This window comes from Vipera ursinii (genome assembly GCF_947247035.1).
Source record: "Vipera ursinii genome assembly, chromosome: 7".
Classification (NCBI taxonomy): domain Eukaryota; kingdom Metazoa; phylum Chordata; class Lepidosauria; order Squamata; family Viperidae; genus Vipera; species Vipera ursinii.
The window spans coordinates 50567197-50581905 of record NC_139521.1 but is presented as its reverse complement, the minus strand read 5'-3'; the positions used below and the strand labels follow the sequence as shown (position 1 = coordinate 50581905).

General features: G+C 35.5%; 1 protein-coding gene across 1 annotated transcript in view; it reads right to left on the bottom strand.

Annotated features, from left to right (window-relative positions):
- ARHGAP10 (Rho GTPase activating protein 10) overlaps positions 1-14709 on the bottom strand; it is a 116195-nt gene that overhangs the window by 47360 nt on the left and 54126 nt on the right. The window contains exons 14-18 of the mRNA XM_083367776.1: positions 9076-9150; positions 5946-6033; positions 4937-4995; positions 3415-3520; positions 172-331 (exon numbers count right to left, since the gene is read on the bottom strand). Coding sequence (XP_083223902.1) covers positions 172-331; positions 3415-3520; positions 4937-4995; positions 5946-6033; positions 9076-9150 — 488 coding nt within the window. The remainder of the gene's footprint in view (positions 1-171; positions 332-3414; positions 3521-4936; positions 4996-5945; positions 6034-9075; positions 9151-14709) is intronic.

The following is a 14709-nucleotide window of genomic DNA, read 5'->3' as shown; positions in this document are numbered from 1 at the left end:
ATGTCACCTCCTCCTTACAATTACTGAAAACCTATTAAAATTAAGGTGATTCTGCTTCCTATGTTATGGAAGTATGAAATTTGATAAAATCATAAATTATCTCATAGGAATTTAATATCAAATACAAAGTATAAAATATTTGTACAGTTTTTCCCCACTTCCTGTACTTACTTTTTCATGGTTTTCAATTAGAATCTCCACCACAATGTTCTGAAATTTCAGATCCATAAGACCAGCCACTGTTTCTTCCTGTGGCCTCATTAATGTTGGTCCAAATACAACTCCTAAATTTGCCACAGTCATACGATTTTTCGTAGCGTGATCAGAAACACTTTTCAAAAACAGAAAGAAAGAAACAACCAGCATTATGAAAATGGCTACTTTAAGATGAAAAAATAAAATTACATTTCCTTCAACCATTGAACTTTTACAACCATTCAGGATGAGCTTGTGAATTTCTTCTCTTTTCTTAAAATATTAAACCTCATTTGATAGATGGAAGTACCCCAAATTTTCAAACAATTAGAAAAATATTAACAGAACAAAAAAAGGTTTTGTCCCTCTCAAAAAAAAAGTTTTTAGTAATACTAACAATTATTTTATATCATTTCGAGGCGAACATTTTTTACTTCAATTAAAAGCAATACTGTTAATGAAGATAATAGATTACATCCTGATTTGTGTATTCCTATATTGCATGTAGCACCATGTCTAATATCTGTAGACAACAGTATCTAGCTTGCAAATTAGCCTCCAGATTGGAAATAGGAGTAACATAGTATAGTGTAAACATGTTTGGGGTTAAAACTAGAATTTGGTTGCACTGTGGAATAATGGTCAAAATGTGTCAAAAGAAAAAGGTAGTGTCTTTACATGCATCAGGAATGTTGTATGTAACACAGGTGCAATTAAGCTGAGTATATAGGTCATCCTTACTTAATCACCACTAGTTTAGCAACTGTTAAAAGTTGCAACAGTGCTGAACAAGTGATACTCATTCTTGAAGTTCTGGCCATCACAATGATTCTGCAGTCACATAATCATGATTTGTGACCTTCCCAGCCAGCTTCCAAGTAAAGTCAATAGGGCAGGAAGATGGAAGTTAAGTGAGGACCTTGCATAACGATCTTCAGTGACATTAGCCAGGGGCAGCCAAATAAAATTGTGATATCCAGATAACTGCACAACAGAATTTCCTTTCCACTTAGTATTTTTATGCAAGAACTACTGTACATATCTGACCAGAGTCATGATGAGATGTGGAGAGCAATTTCTATTGTCCATGTTAAGAGACAACCAAGGCACATGGAAGACAGTGACTTGTAATTTAAGAGTAGCAAACAATAAAGAACCTTAATTAAAAAGTAAAATGGAAAGAGAAACATGTTCACTGTTAGTAAAGTTTTTGGATAAATGGAAAGGCTTTTCTAATGCTTTTGGTGTGGCTGGGAAAGATCCTGTTTCCTTCCTCTCTGGAGTGAGAGTGGCCCTATTGAGAAATCCTTAGGAAGAGGAAAAGAGAAACAATAGGTGAAGGAAGTAAAATGGATGACGTGTAGCAAATATTATATAGTAAGTTCAAGAAGGGAGGGAGGACTGATTGACAGAGCAATTTTAAATGGACAGTTAAATATACCAACTAGAGTTTTGCTGAGGTCAGAAGAGTACAGTAACCAATGTGATGCCAGTCTATTTTTTAACCCACTGGCTATTCCCTGGATACTGGTCACAATGGATATTTGGACCTGGATTCCAGATCTATTTGTAATAACATGGCTTGAATGAGATTCAGTGGGAAAAACTGGTGCATACCAACAAGACAAAGTTGGATGGAAATGAGGAATTTCTTTGTCTGAGATTCACCTGCTAAGATTTTGAGTGCTGCAGCAGTACTAATTCCAATGATAAAATAAATGGTGGTGGTGATTCTATGTGAGGTTTACAAAAAGAAAAAAAGAGGCTTATTTATGGTGCACTTCAATCTCCAAATAGTCTGAGCAATGTACAGGGACAAAACAAAAGCTCAAAAAATTCAGCGAAATTCAATCCTCAAACCAATGCTTATGAACAGTGCCATCAATTGATCCATCAAACAGAAGAAAAGGTTTGATGGAACAACAAAGATTGTATTTATTTGCTGAATTTATCAGGATAGGGACTTCATGCAGTGTTGGGCTAAATATAGTGTACTATCATGAAAAAACTTGTCCCTTAGTTCAGCCACCATCTGCTTTTAGTAGACAGGGATATTCTCAACAGACCTCCCTAGATATGGATAAGCAGATTCTATTCTGGAAAGATGTTGCCAAATTTATCTGATACTGCATCATAAAGTACTTTAAAATTCATTAAGCATGCATGTGATACAGATCACTTTTTCATATTGTCAGTGGGGCATATTGAGTAAAATGGGCATGGAAGAAAATAGAAGAAATGAGATAAAAAAGAACAAAAGTAGAATGTTCAGAGGAAGTACAATTTCTGTATGAAAAAGAATGAGAACAAAAAATAAGGAATCTTTATGGAAGAGGTAAACAGAAGTGTTTAAGAGAATAAAAGCTGTATAAAATGAAATAAAGAGATACTGAATAATGTATATAGACAAAAAATAATAATCCCAAAGAATGTAGTCAAAGAAAATACTGGAAATATTTGAACATTGAGCTGAAAGTCTGTTGTCGAGTACAGTAAGAGCAGTATACTCAATGGAATGTAAGCATGTCTAAGAATAAACAAAATGCTTAGCAAATGGTTCAACAGTGAGCAGAGATTAAGACATGGATGTGTGATCTTTCCTTAGTTTTTAGGCAATAAGTATGTTTCTTTTAGATATCAGTATGTGTGATTGTGTGCATGTGTGTATATTTTTGCATGGAGACCATATTGTGTTGTTTGCTAGTACTTCAATAATTTGCAATGTATATTACATAAACCAGATAATTAGATGTACAGATCTAAAAATTAAAATACTGAAAACCAAGTTAAGATATATATGTGGTAAAACAAGAAGAAAAAGGGTCACCAATACTGAATAAACATAGACTGAACACAAAAGTAAATGACCAGCATGAAAGATGAACATTGAGATGGTTGTATGGAAAGGTATACTAAATGAATATTGCTATAAATGGCAATGGTTTCGGCTATGTTTCTTTTCTTTCTGTAATGCCTCTTATTATTTTAGCTATTTCTTAATATTTCCCTCTGTATTAACAGTGCTTAATCAGTAAGGGTGGGCATCCATCCATCCAGCTTAAATTTTACTAAAATAGATATATAGTATACAACAAGGCAAAGTTCACATTTGTTTTTGCTGTTTATATGAAATATAAAGATACACTCTGAACATAATCAGTCTTCTGGAACTGCAAAGGAAAAAAATGTAAACATCAAACTAAGATACAAGATGCTTACTTTGCTAAGTGCTTCACAACAATATCAAGCATTTCTTTGTTCTTTTCTGGAAGTTTATGAACCAAGGAGTGGATAACTTTAACACGAGACTCAGGGCTACCACTTTCTACATAAAAGGAAAAAAATAATAATTCGTAGTTATGCACTTGGCACAATGTATGCTGAAAATTATGTATAAACATTTTAATTTTCTTTCTTGCTACCTGTGCATTTTTAAAAGTATAAAGTGAAATCCTATTTTGATACTTTTTTATCTCCCCAGATGCTAGGATACTTCAGTACTATATTAAAAGTTGCTAGTTACAGAACATTTATCTTAAGAGGGTAGCTTTTTTTATTCTCTTGGCCTTGTTTATGACTTTCCATAATATACAACCAAGCATCAGTTCCGTTTCCTGAAAACCACCCTGACTATAATATTTAAACAATTTGTTGAAGTGCATTACACTGAGATAATACAGACATGTCACAGCCCCACATGGGGCATAATGAAAATGAAATGATGTACAAATATGGTAAAAAATGAGATTTGCTAAACCTATGCAGATTTGTAAACAATTAGGTGACAAGAGTCACTTGATAGTAAAATCAGCAGTATTAAAATAAAATAATAACATAAAGTAAAAATAAAAATAAAATGGTGAATAAATTAAATAAATACCTTGAATTAATAAACACACACACTATCCACTCCAACCATTTATCTCCCATATCCTTTAGTATCATTATCTCTTTTCCAGCTTTACCTTCTTCCTCCTAGCATGCTTCAAGCTTAAATACTAAGAGAGTCCTACAAATCTCTTTTACAGATCCTTCTTTTTACAGAGCTTTCTTTCTTCATATCCTTAAATATCGTGCCTTCTCCTTCAAACCATTGCAAATTCTGCTCCCTCAGCTTCTTTTAAGTCATAAACCTCTTTAGCCTTCCCCTTTAAAAAGTTACAGTCATAGTGAAACTTTTAATATTCTCTTCTCTCATAAAAGGTAGGTTTAAATATTTGAGTAATTAGGCATTTCATATTAATATCTAGGTCACTTTCTTCTCTACAGTACAATATGGATTTTCTGATGAGGGGACACTGAATCATACAATAATTCTTCTTTAGTTAATTATGGTTATGTTGACAGTCTTTTTGAAAGATTCTTAACACAAAGTTCAAGCTTCTATGTAATTCAACTACATTACATTCTGGGAGGTTACATCCAGTTTTCTCATTGCCCATTTCATTTTATTTTCATAAGATAAAAATAATGCTAATATGTATAAATTATATTGCAAAATCCTTCTATTAAGCCAAATAGTTTTATATATGAATTTGAATATATACTGTATAATGGTTTGCAGTGAGGCTGTTGTACTATGTAGAAAGTTTTTAACATTCTGAATACTGTATGCATTTGTAAGAGGACCAGAAATATACATAAATTGTAAATGATTTTTGGAAAAGACTTTGAATATTAAGTTGCCTAACTTAATAATTATTATTTTAAAAGAAATAAAATCTGATAAGTCATATATTACTAGCAAGAGTGATGAATTCTCCGTGTAACTCATACGTCATTAAGGGCTCTGGCAGGCTTCTGTTAAGACAAAAACATTGTAATAATTAAAGAGAAAAAATGATCATGCCTATTTAAATTTACAATTGTTTAAATACAAACATTCTAAAACTATATATTTTATCATACTACAATGCATTCATTTTAATTTTGCACTATTTAATTTTCCACTTAGGATGCCTTTTATAAAAACTATAAAAAAAACACCCCATCATTACGTGAAATATTTCTCTGGGTTGTATCCCATATTGCACATGAGGAAAACCTTGAAGTTTCTACCACCAGAGCCAGAAAATATAAAGGTATCATTACCATACTGCAAACAATGTAGTCTTTAAAGGATGCCTTTTTTCAAAACATAAAAGTTTATTATGACTATTTTCCACAGATTGCACTCTGAAAATTACAATTTACTTCTTTTTCTTTCTAGTTGAAAGGAATGTTGAAAAGGAAATATGTAAAGGAACTTGAGTGTCTGTCTATCCATTAGCAGTTCCACTCTCCAAACCCAGGACAGGACAGAATCAAATTGGGGGTGGCAGAATGTTGCATTAATGTATCAGCTGAGGCTATAGAGAAAAATGTGCCCATGAATTGCTACAGAAAGGGCACTTGTGCATCAGCGTGACATGTTGCCAACCATTAGCAGTACCACTCTCCAAACCCAGGACAGGACAGAATCAAATTGGGGGTGGCAGAATGTTGCATTAATGTATCAGCTGAGGCTATAGAGAAAAATGTGCCCATGAATTGCTACAGAAAGGGCACTTGTGCAGCAGCGTGACATGTTGCCAACCATTCCATTCTAAACTTTTTCCCAGGTCATTTCATTAAAGGACTGGGAAAAATTCCAGAAATAACATTCTACATGCTTCCTAAAATTGTTTACACTTGCGTTTTTCAAAAAACATGATAACATTTGCCATCTAGTATGGTTTCAATTGAATTACAGAAATCATATTTAACTGTACCTTAAGTATTGTTTCACTGTACTTGTTATTGTCTTCACTTCCCATTCTGTATTACCTTCCAAATCAACTTCATCACATATTTTTGTATCTAGAAAATAAAGCAGGTAAATTTGATCAGTTATAATTCAGATTTCAGATACTGTATAACTGAGTTTATGAAAGCAGCAATAAATCAAATAATAAAGTTCTGCTAATGAAGAGAATAAGCCACACACCTACAAGATTCTGTTTCTTATCTTCTATGCATAGAGAAGTAGAAACTACAAGATAGTGGGAGTACATAATATACAGTACAGAAAAGACCATTTCAAAAATCAAATTTACACCTGTTGTCTGTTGTGGTCTGTGTGAATTATATATGGGTTATTAGAAGGCTTATCTGGGATATTTATATTCTGGGACAAATAGCACTCATTAATACAGAATTAAAAGCAACACTGATATCAAACAAAGTATCATTTTGAGGTCAAACATTTAATATATAATGCTGAATGCTCCCTTGTCTGGAAGAGATATAGAACTGCAGATATCAAACTAGTTGATAGAGTGACTTCTCATGGACTCTATGGTTTTGGCTGGTTAAAATACACGCTGGTTACAATACATTTTGTCAATTAAATTAATATATATTGATATTATTGATACATCTTTTTATCCATTAGACAAAAGAGATTTTTTCCTCAATCCAGAAAAGCAGACAAATATCTGTTATATATCATAAAATGACTGTTGCAGACATAAAATTCCAAGCTTCAGTGGCTATCCACTAAGATCCCAAAAGAGTACAGATAAAAAGACACTCAGGTGAGGCCACTTTAGTCTATAAAAGAAGACTATAGTTGGTCTTTACAAAGTGTCTAACATTTGATACAGCTCCCTCACAACCAACCTAAAAAGTCAGGCCTTGACACTAGGCAACTAAGTGACTGGAGGTCAGGGTGCAGATTCTTACTGTGTATTAGATTCTATGAAACAACTAGAATAGCATAGAGAATCATACCTATCTTAGTCACCAAAAACAATCAAGGTGGTTCTTGATGAGATGTACCTCAGGCATGCAAGATTTTGGTAATGAATAGACTTTTTAGCCGAGATGTTCTTTATAGCTTGCTTCTTTGCTACAGAACTTCCTTTTGCTGCAGAACTTCCATTGTTTACTTTTATGATTCTGTCCCTTTACTACTGTTTATTATTACATGTTTCATTTTTTCTCATTTTATTGTTGTAAGCTTCCCAGAGCAGGGAAATAGGCAACAAATAAATGTAATAAATACAAAAAATGTCCTCAGTGTTTGTGATCCATGCTCAAAACTCTCATATCCAATGACAGACACTTATGAAGAATTACAGTAATTTTTCTAACAATCAGATCCATTTAATTCTTGTAACTGTAATATTCTTTTTCAGTAGATAAATTACTTAAACACGAACATCCATTTTATGAATTTTTTATCCTTAACTTTGTTTTTTTCTTTCTTACAACATTCCTTTCTTCTTGCAAATCTTGATGAGCCTGAGGACCACAATTTAGGAAAGCTAAGACAGAAGATGAGATCTTTCCTATGCTTGCATACCCATCCAGGTAAGTCTTTGTAAGGTAGAACAACATGCTGAAACATGATGTAATAGCAGAATAGGATTTGATTTCCTGCCTTTCCATAAAAAACAAACTTAAAAAATGAATGACCTAAGAAGCATGGATCTGAGACAATAGAAAGGTCATAGGATAGTGGTTTATATTCTTCATAAAACAGAACCCCAAAATAAGCTTCTATTTGAAGAATATGCAATAAAATATAAAAATACAAAAAAATAAACTACCTTCTATAATATGTGTGTAAAAGGATTTTGTGTGTGTGTGTCGATTCCTTGCACTTGTCTGGATCAGTCCTTTAAGTTTTCTTGGCAAAGCTTTTCCAGAAGTGGTTTGCCTTTGCCTACTTCCCAGGGCTGAAAGAGCCTGGCTCAAGGGCACCCAGATGACTTTGTGCTAAGGTGTGCCAAGACTCGAATTCATGGTCTTCCATTTTCTATCCTAATTCCTTAACCACTGAACTAAACTGGGACTGCTATCAGCTATTTAAGTTTAATGCTAAAAGAAATATTGAGGTCTATATACCTTTCTTAAATTCAGTTTAATTGCCGATAGCAATTAAAAAGTTAATTAATAATTAGCCAGACCACTTTACAAATTAATACGGCAAGCAAGACAGTATACTGTATAATCTCTGTCATATTTTCAGCAGAGACAGCATCATACAGGTGGCAAGGATTTGACAGTAGCGCATACGGTAAAATAAAGTACTTTGCCATTCACATAACGTCTAGGGTAATGAGATGAATTCATTTGCTAGCTTCCTCTAGTTTTATCTGCCAAAGAACACTGTGTTATCAGCACAGATGGAGCTACATGCTCCTGGAGATGAGCCTGTTGCAAACTAGCATCTCTGAATATCAATGAATCCTTGAGAGTCAGACCAGGGATTCTATGAAGTGACAAGCTTGGAAAACACAGAAAGCTCAAGTAATCCCAGTAGTTTGATCTTGATTGCATGTACTGCCAAAAATTGTGCACAAGAAATCTGAAAATTTTGCAGTATTGGTGGGATTGAATAATAGACAGATGAACAGTTTTAGGACGTATAGCTATATTTGTGTCAGAATTAAATTAAAATAAAAATTTTATCGAAGGGATGAGAATCTATAATTTTCTAGAAAATCACTAGAGCTCAAAATAAGGATTAAACACATACAGACGTGTACATTTAAATATATTTGCACTGAAATGACACAAATTTCAATATGTTAAAAATATTCCTTTACTTTAAAAATATCTAAATATACTGTTTTCATTCATCAAAATTTTGTCCTCACATAATTAAGGATAAATCTTGAACAAACCAAAAGTATCTTAAATCTTTCTATATTTTCAGATTTTTTTTTAACTTTGGTGAATTAAAGGGCATAATGGCTATGTATTAAATTATGCCTTCTCAGCATCCATTAAAATTCCCCCAAATCAAGTTCCTTTCTCATCTTGACATGATTTAAAGAGAAAAGTAAAACTTGAAAAAAAACATTAAAAACTATGCATATATGATATAGAAGCAGATTTTAAAAATGAGCATACCCATCAACAAATTCAGAAGTCTCTGGACTTTTGAACTCACCCCTACAACTCTATACAGTCCTTCATCATTTATACCTAGTAGAGACACAAAAGAATAAATAAAAGTTATTACATATAAATAAATCATATTTATTATAAACATTTAACCTGGCTGATGAACAGCTTTGAAACAATTAATCCATCGACAACTATTCACTTCCAGGAACGGAAGAACACTGAAGAATGTATAAGCTTCCCATAAACATCTTTTTGGCTACTGTGGAGACAAAATCCTACACAGTGTAGGTTTTTTATCTAACTAAGTATAATTGTATGTAAGAGCTAAAATAAAGTGATAATGAAATCTTTGAAGAATTCAAATACATCCATGCATCAATGAAAACACTGAAGTTAACATAAGTTCAAAATTTTTCTCCCTGGTTAGTCCATAAATTAGACAATTTGAGCTCTTTATCATACCTAAAAAAATAAATATTAACCTAGAAGATACTCAAATATAAGGCACTACCTAACCACTGAAAACTTCAATTACATATTGCCTATGAAGAGCATTGCAGTTATTGTTATTGTACATAACATGAAATCACAGTTGGCAGTTCTTTAGCTGGTGTTGGCCTTCCTACACACTGGGTTCTTCCCAAGAGCCTAGGATATCATAATCTATCAATGTAATATATGTGTAATCCTAGCAGTGTGGCCTTTATAAATGAGAGATAGGAATTTTGTCAAATGTGCACAAGATTTTTTGGTATGGCAATGTGCCAATAACTGCGGGAACCATGATGGCCTGTTTATTTGAACTGCATTTGGGGTCCTCATTGGATCTCCATTGCTTTTCAGCAGAATTTCAACTTTCAGAGCTGCTGAGAAGTGCTTCATGCTGTACGTTTTGCAAGGGCAGCACCAAAAAAGGAGCTAGAGCCCTGATTGGTTTGCATTGTATTTGAACTGCATTTGGGGTCCTCATTGGATCTCCATCGCTTTTCAGCAGAATTTCAACTTTCAGAGCTGCTGGGAAGTGCTCCATGCTATAAGTTTATATAACTAAATATCAAAAACAGCAGCGGTACATTCAGGGCAAGTGCATCTGAGATTCGTTGTAACTCAGCATGTCTGGCTTAGTTCAGTGCAACACCTGTTTTACAGCTGTCTTTCGCAGTACCCTTTTCAAACTTGGAAACTCTCCTATCTGTAAACAAATCACTAGTCTACAAGGACAGATTATTTATCTAGGGTCTGTAATCTGTGCTCTTCAGGCAGAAATTAGGTGTCCAGTTCAGCCCTTCTACCCTATTGAGCCTCCGTGCTATCAGCCCCCTCTACCACAAAGATCCTGCAGAAGGGCAGTGTGGACAACCGTGGGATCTGGCAGGGTGAGATCTGTGAACCATAAACCCAAAGCTTTTGCTGTGTCCCTGCACAACAGATACAGTGCCCTTTATGACCTTAATAAGGACATTAAGGAGACAGGTAAAGGTATCTGTGATAATAACTCAAATAAGCAGGGGATCGTGGTCCAAGATGAAAAACTTGTTTTCGACAGGGAGAAGTGTGAATCTGGTATTACACACCAGTCATGCAAGAACAGAAAGGCATCCAAAAAGAGAAGCCACCTTCTGGTTGGTGATTCAATTATAAGGGATGTAAATTTAGGAAAGGACACAGAGGTTTTGAAAGAGGTCAGGTGTCTTCCAGGTGCTACGGCCAGTAGGGACAAGAAGCGTATTTCCAAAATAATCAAGAATGCCAGCAAGGACTGTGATGTGGAGGCTATTGTACATCTTGGCACTAATGATCTGTCCCAAAAAGATGTACTCTCTGTGCAGAATGATTTCCAGAGCTTGGGGCAGGAACTTAGCAGAATAGGCTGTAGGCTTACTTTTTCAGAGTTTTACCAGTGTATAAGGAGCAAAAATGGAAAAGGCCAGCATATAGCAGAATTTAATATGTGGCTAAAGGAGTGGTGTAAAGGAGAAGGCTTTGGTTATATTAGTCATGATGTCTGTAACTAGTCCAATGAAAAAATGTATAAAAGAGATGGTCTGCATCCATCCAAGAAAGGGACTGAGTTACTGAGTTACACAGCTTTTTTGGAGGAACATTTAAACTAAATAATGGGGATAGTGAGTTAATTGATACAGTACATCACTGTCCCCGGCAATCTAAGAAAATAGGGGAAGCCAGGCACCACACAAGTTATGCAGCAAGTAAACACAGCGTCAGTCATAAAGGACTCAAATGTCTATACACTAATGCACAGAGTATGAACAGTAAGCAGGGTGAACTAGAAATTCAGGTAAATGAGGGCAGATATGATATTGTTGCCATTACGGAAACATGGTGGGACGAAACCTACAAATGGAACACACAGCTAGAGGGATTTAAACTATTTAAAAGAAACAGACTAAAAAAAAGAGGAGGAGTTGCTCTCTATATAAGAAATAACTTTATCTCTACAGAAATAGAGCACAACAATGACGAAAACTGTAAACGTGAAAGCATTTGGGTCAATATAAAAGGGGAAAAAATGACATTGCCATAGGTGTATACTATAGGCCGCCCAACCAAGCAGAGGAAATAGATGAACTTTTTGCTAGTCAGCTAACTAAGGTATGTAAGAAGCACATCACAATAGTAATGGGGGACTTTAATTACCCTGATATCAACTGGGAGACAAACTCTGCACCAAGTGGAAAATCAAACAGATTCCTGACAAACCTAGCAGACAACTTTCTCTCCCACAAAGTAGAGAAGGAAACTAGGGGATTAGCCATATTGGATTTAATTCTCACTAACAGAGATGAAATGATAGAAAATGTCGAAGCCACAGGAACCTTGGGGGGAAGTGATCATGCAATATTGGAATTCAACATTATGGAAGCACAAGCAATAGAATACAGCCAAACTAGAGTCTTGGACTTTAAAAGAGCTAATTTCAATAAACTTAGAGAGAGCTTGAGAAGAATTCCATGGATGAGAATCCTAAAGGGGAAATCAACTCAGGAAGCTTGGGAAATTTTGAAAAGTGAGATAATAAAGGCCCAGTCTAGCACAATACAACAAAGAAGAAAAATAACAGCTTTCAAAAGAAACCAGCATGGCTGCATAAAGAACTCTCTGATAAACTGAAAGATAAAAAGGACAAATATAAGAAGTGGAAAGAGGGGCACATAACTAAGGCAGAATATCAGCAAATAGCTCATGCCTGCAAAGATGAAGTGAGGAAAGCTAAGGCTCAAAATGAACTAAGGCTTGCGACCAAAGTCAAAAATAACAAAAAATGCTTCTTTCAACATATGAAAAACAAGAAAAAAGTTAAGGAAATGATTGGTCCATTAGTGGGGAAAAGTGGCAAGAAGGTGACAAGCAATAGGGAGAAAGCAGAACTATTTAACTCGGTTTTTGCATCTGTCTTTACACAAAGGGAAAAAACAGTCCAACCTACCAAAACCAGTGCCATAAAAAACAGAATAGAAACACAAGTTAAGATAGGCAAAAAAAAATGGTAAGTGAACACCTGACCAGCCTAGACGAGTTCAAATCACCAGGACCAGATGGATTACACCCCAAAGTTCTCAAGGAACTGGCAGACGTGATCTCAGAACCACTGAACTATATTTTTCAAAGATCCTGGAGCACTGGGGAACTACCACAGGACTGGAAGAGAGCTGATGTAGTTCCCATCTTCAAAAAAGGGAAAAAAATAGATCCAGGAAACTGCAGACCTATCAGCCTGACCTCAATACTTGGGAAGATTCTGGAAAAGATAATCAAACAACAAATCAGCGGACACCTTGATGCAAACAAAGTCATCACTAAAAGTCAACATGGGTTTGTCAAAAACAGATCATGCCAGACAAATCTTATTACATTCTTTGACCAAGTGACAAAATTAGTGGACCAGAGGAACGCTGTAGATATAATTTACTTGGACTTCAGTAAGGCATTTGATAAAGTAGATCACAACCTACTACTTGATAAGATAGAAAAATGTGGGTTAGACAGCATTACCACCAGATGGATTCGTAGCTGGCTGACAGGCCGTACTCAGCGTGTGGTCCTCAATGGAACCGCATCTACATGGAAGGAAGTGTGTAGTGGGGTGCCCCAGGGCTCTGTTCTGGGCCCAGTGCTCTTCAATATCTTCATTAACGATTTGGATGAGGGGATAGATGGGGAACTCATCAAATTTGCAGACGACACCAAGCTGGCAGGAATAGCCAATACTCCAGAAGATAGGCTTAAGATACAGAAGGATCTGGACAGACTCGAACACTGGGCACTATCTAACAAAATGAAATTCAATGGTGAAAAAAGTAAGGTTCTACATTTAGGCAGGAAAAATCAAATGCATAGGTATAGTATAGGTGGTACTTTGCTCAATAGTAGTAACTGTGAGAGGGATCTCGGAGTCTTAGTAGACAATCACTTCAATATGAGCCAGCAGTGTGCTGCAGCTGCCAAAAAAGACAACACAGTGCTAGGCTGCATTAACAGAGGGATAGAATCAAGATCAAGTGAAGTACTAATACCACTTTACAATGCTTTGGTAAGGCCACACCTGGAATACTGCATCCAGTTTTGGTCACCACGATGTAAAAAAGATGTCGAGATTCTGGAAAAGAATGCAGAGAAGAGCAACAAAGATGATTAGGGGGCTGGAGGCTAAAACATATAGGGAACAGTTGCTGGAATTGGGTATGTGTAGTTTAATGAAGAGAAGGGTGAGGGGTGACATGATAACAGTGTTCCAATATCTCAAGGGCTACCACAAAGAAGAGGGAGTCAAGCTATTCTCCAAAGCACCTGAAAGCAGGACAAGAAGCAACGGATGGAAACTAGTCAAGAAGAGAAGCAACCTAGAACTAAGGAGAAACTTCCTGACAGTTAGAACAATTAACCAGTGGAACAACCTGCCTCCAGAGGTGGTGAATGCTCCAACACTGGAGGTTTTTAAGAAGAGACTGGACAGCCATTTGCCTGAAATGGTATAGGGTTTCCTGCCTGAGGAGGGGGTTGGACTAATGACCTCCAAGGTCCCTTCCAACATTATTATTATTATTATTATTATTATTATTATTATTATTATTATTATTATTATTATTATTATTATTATTATTATTATTATTATTATCTTTCAACTTCAGTTTTTAGATATTGATACTTTGTGATCTTCTGCAACTTTTGGTCTTCCATTATACTATCCCCTGGTATTGCCATAGCAATTATCCATATTCTCTTCTTTTCAACCAATTATATAAATTACAATATTTATATTTTCAGCTTTTTCAATTAGTATGTTGTTTTTGTTAGCTGCGAAGTTGTGTCCGACCCATCGCGACCCTATGGACAACATTCCTCCAGGCCTTCCTGTCCTCTACCATCTTCTGGAGTCCATTTAAACTCACGCCTACTGCTTCAGTGACTCCATCCAGCCACCTCATTCTCTGTCGTCCCCTTCTTCTATTGCCCTCGATCTTTCCCAGCATTAGGCTCTTCTCCAGTGAGTCCTTCCTTCTCATTAGGTGGCCAAAGTATTTGAGTTTTAGTTTCAGGATCTGGCCTTCTAAAGAGCAGTCAGGATTGATCTCCTCTAGGACTGACCGGTTTGATCACCTTGCAGTCCAAGGGACT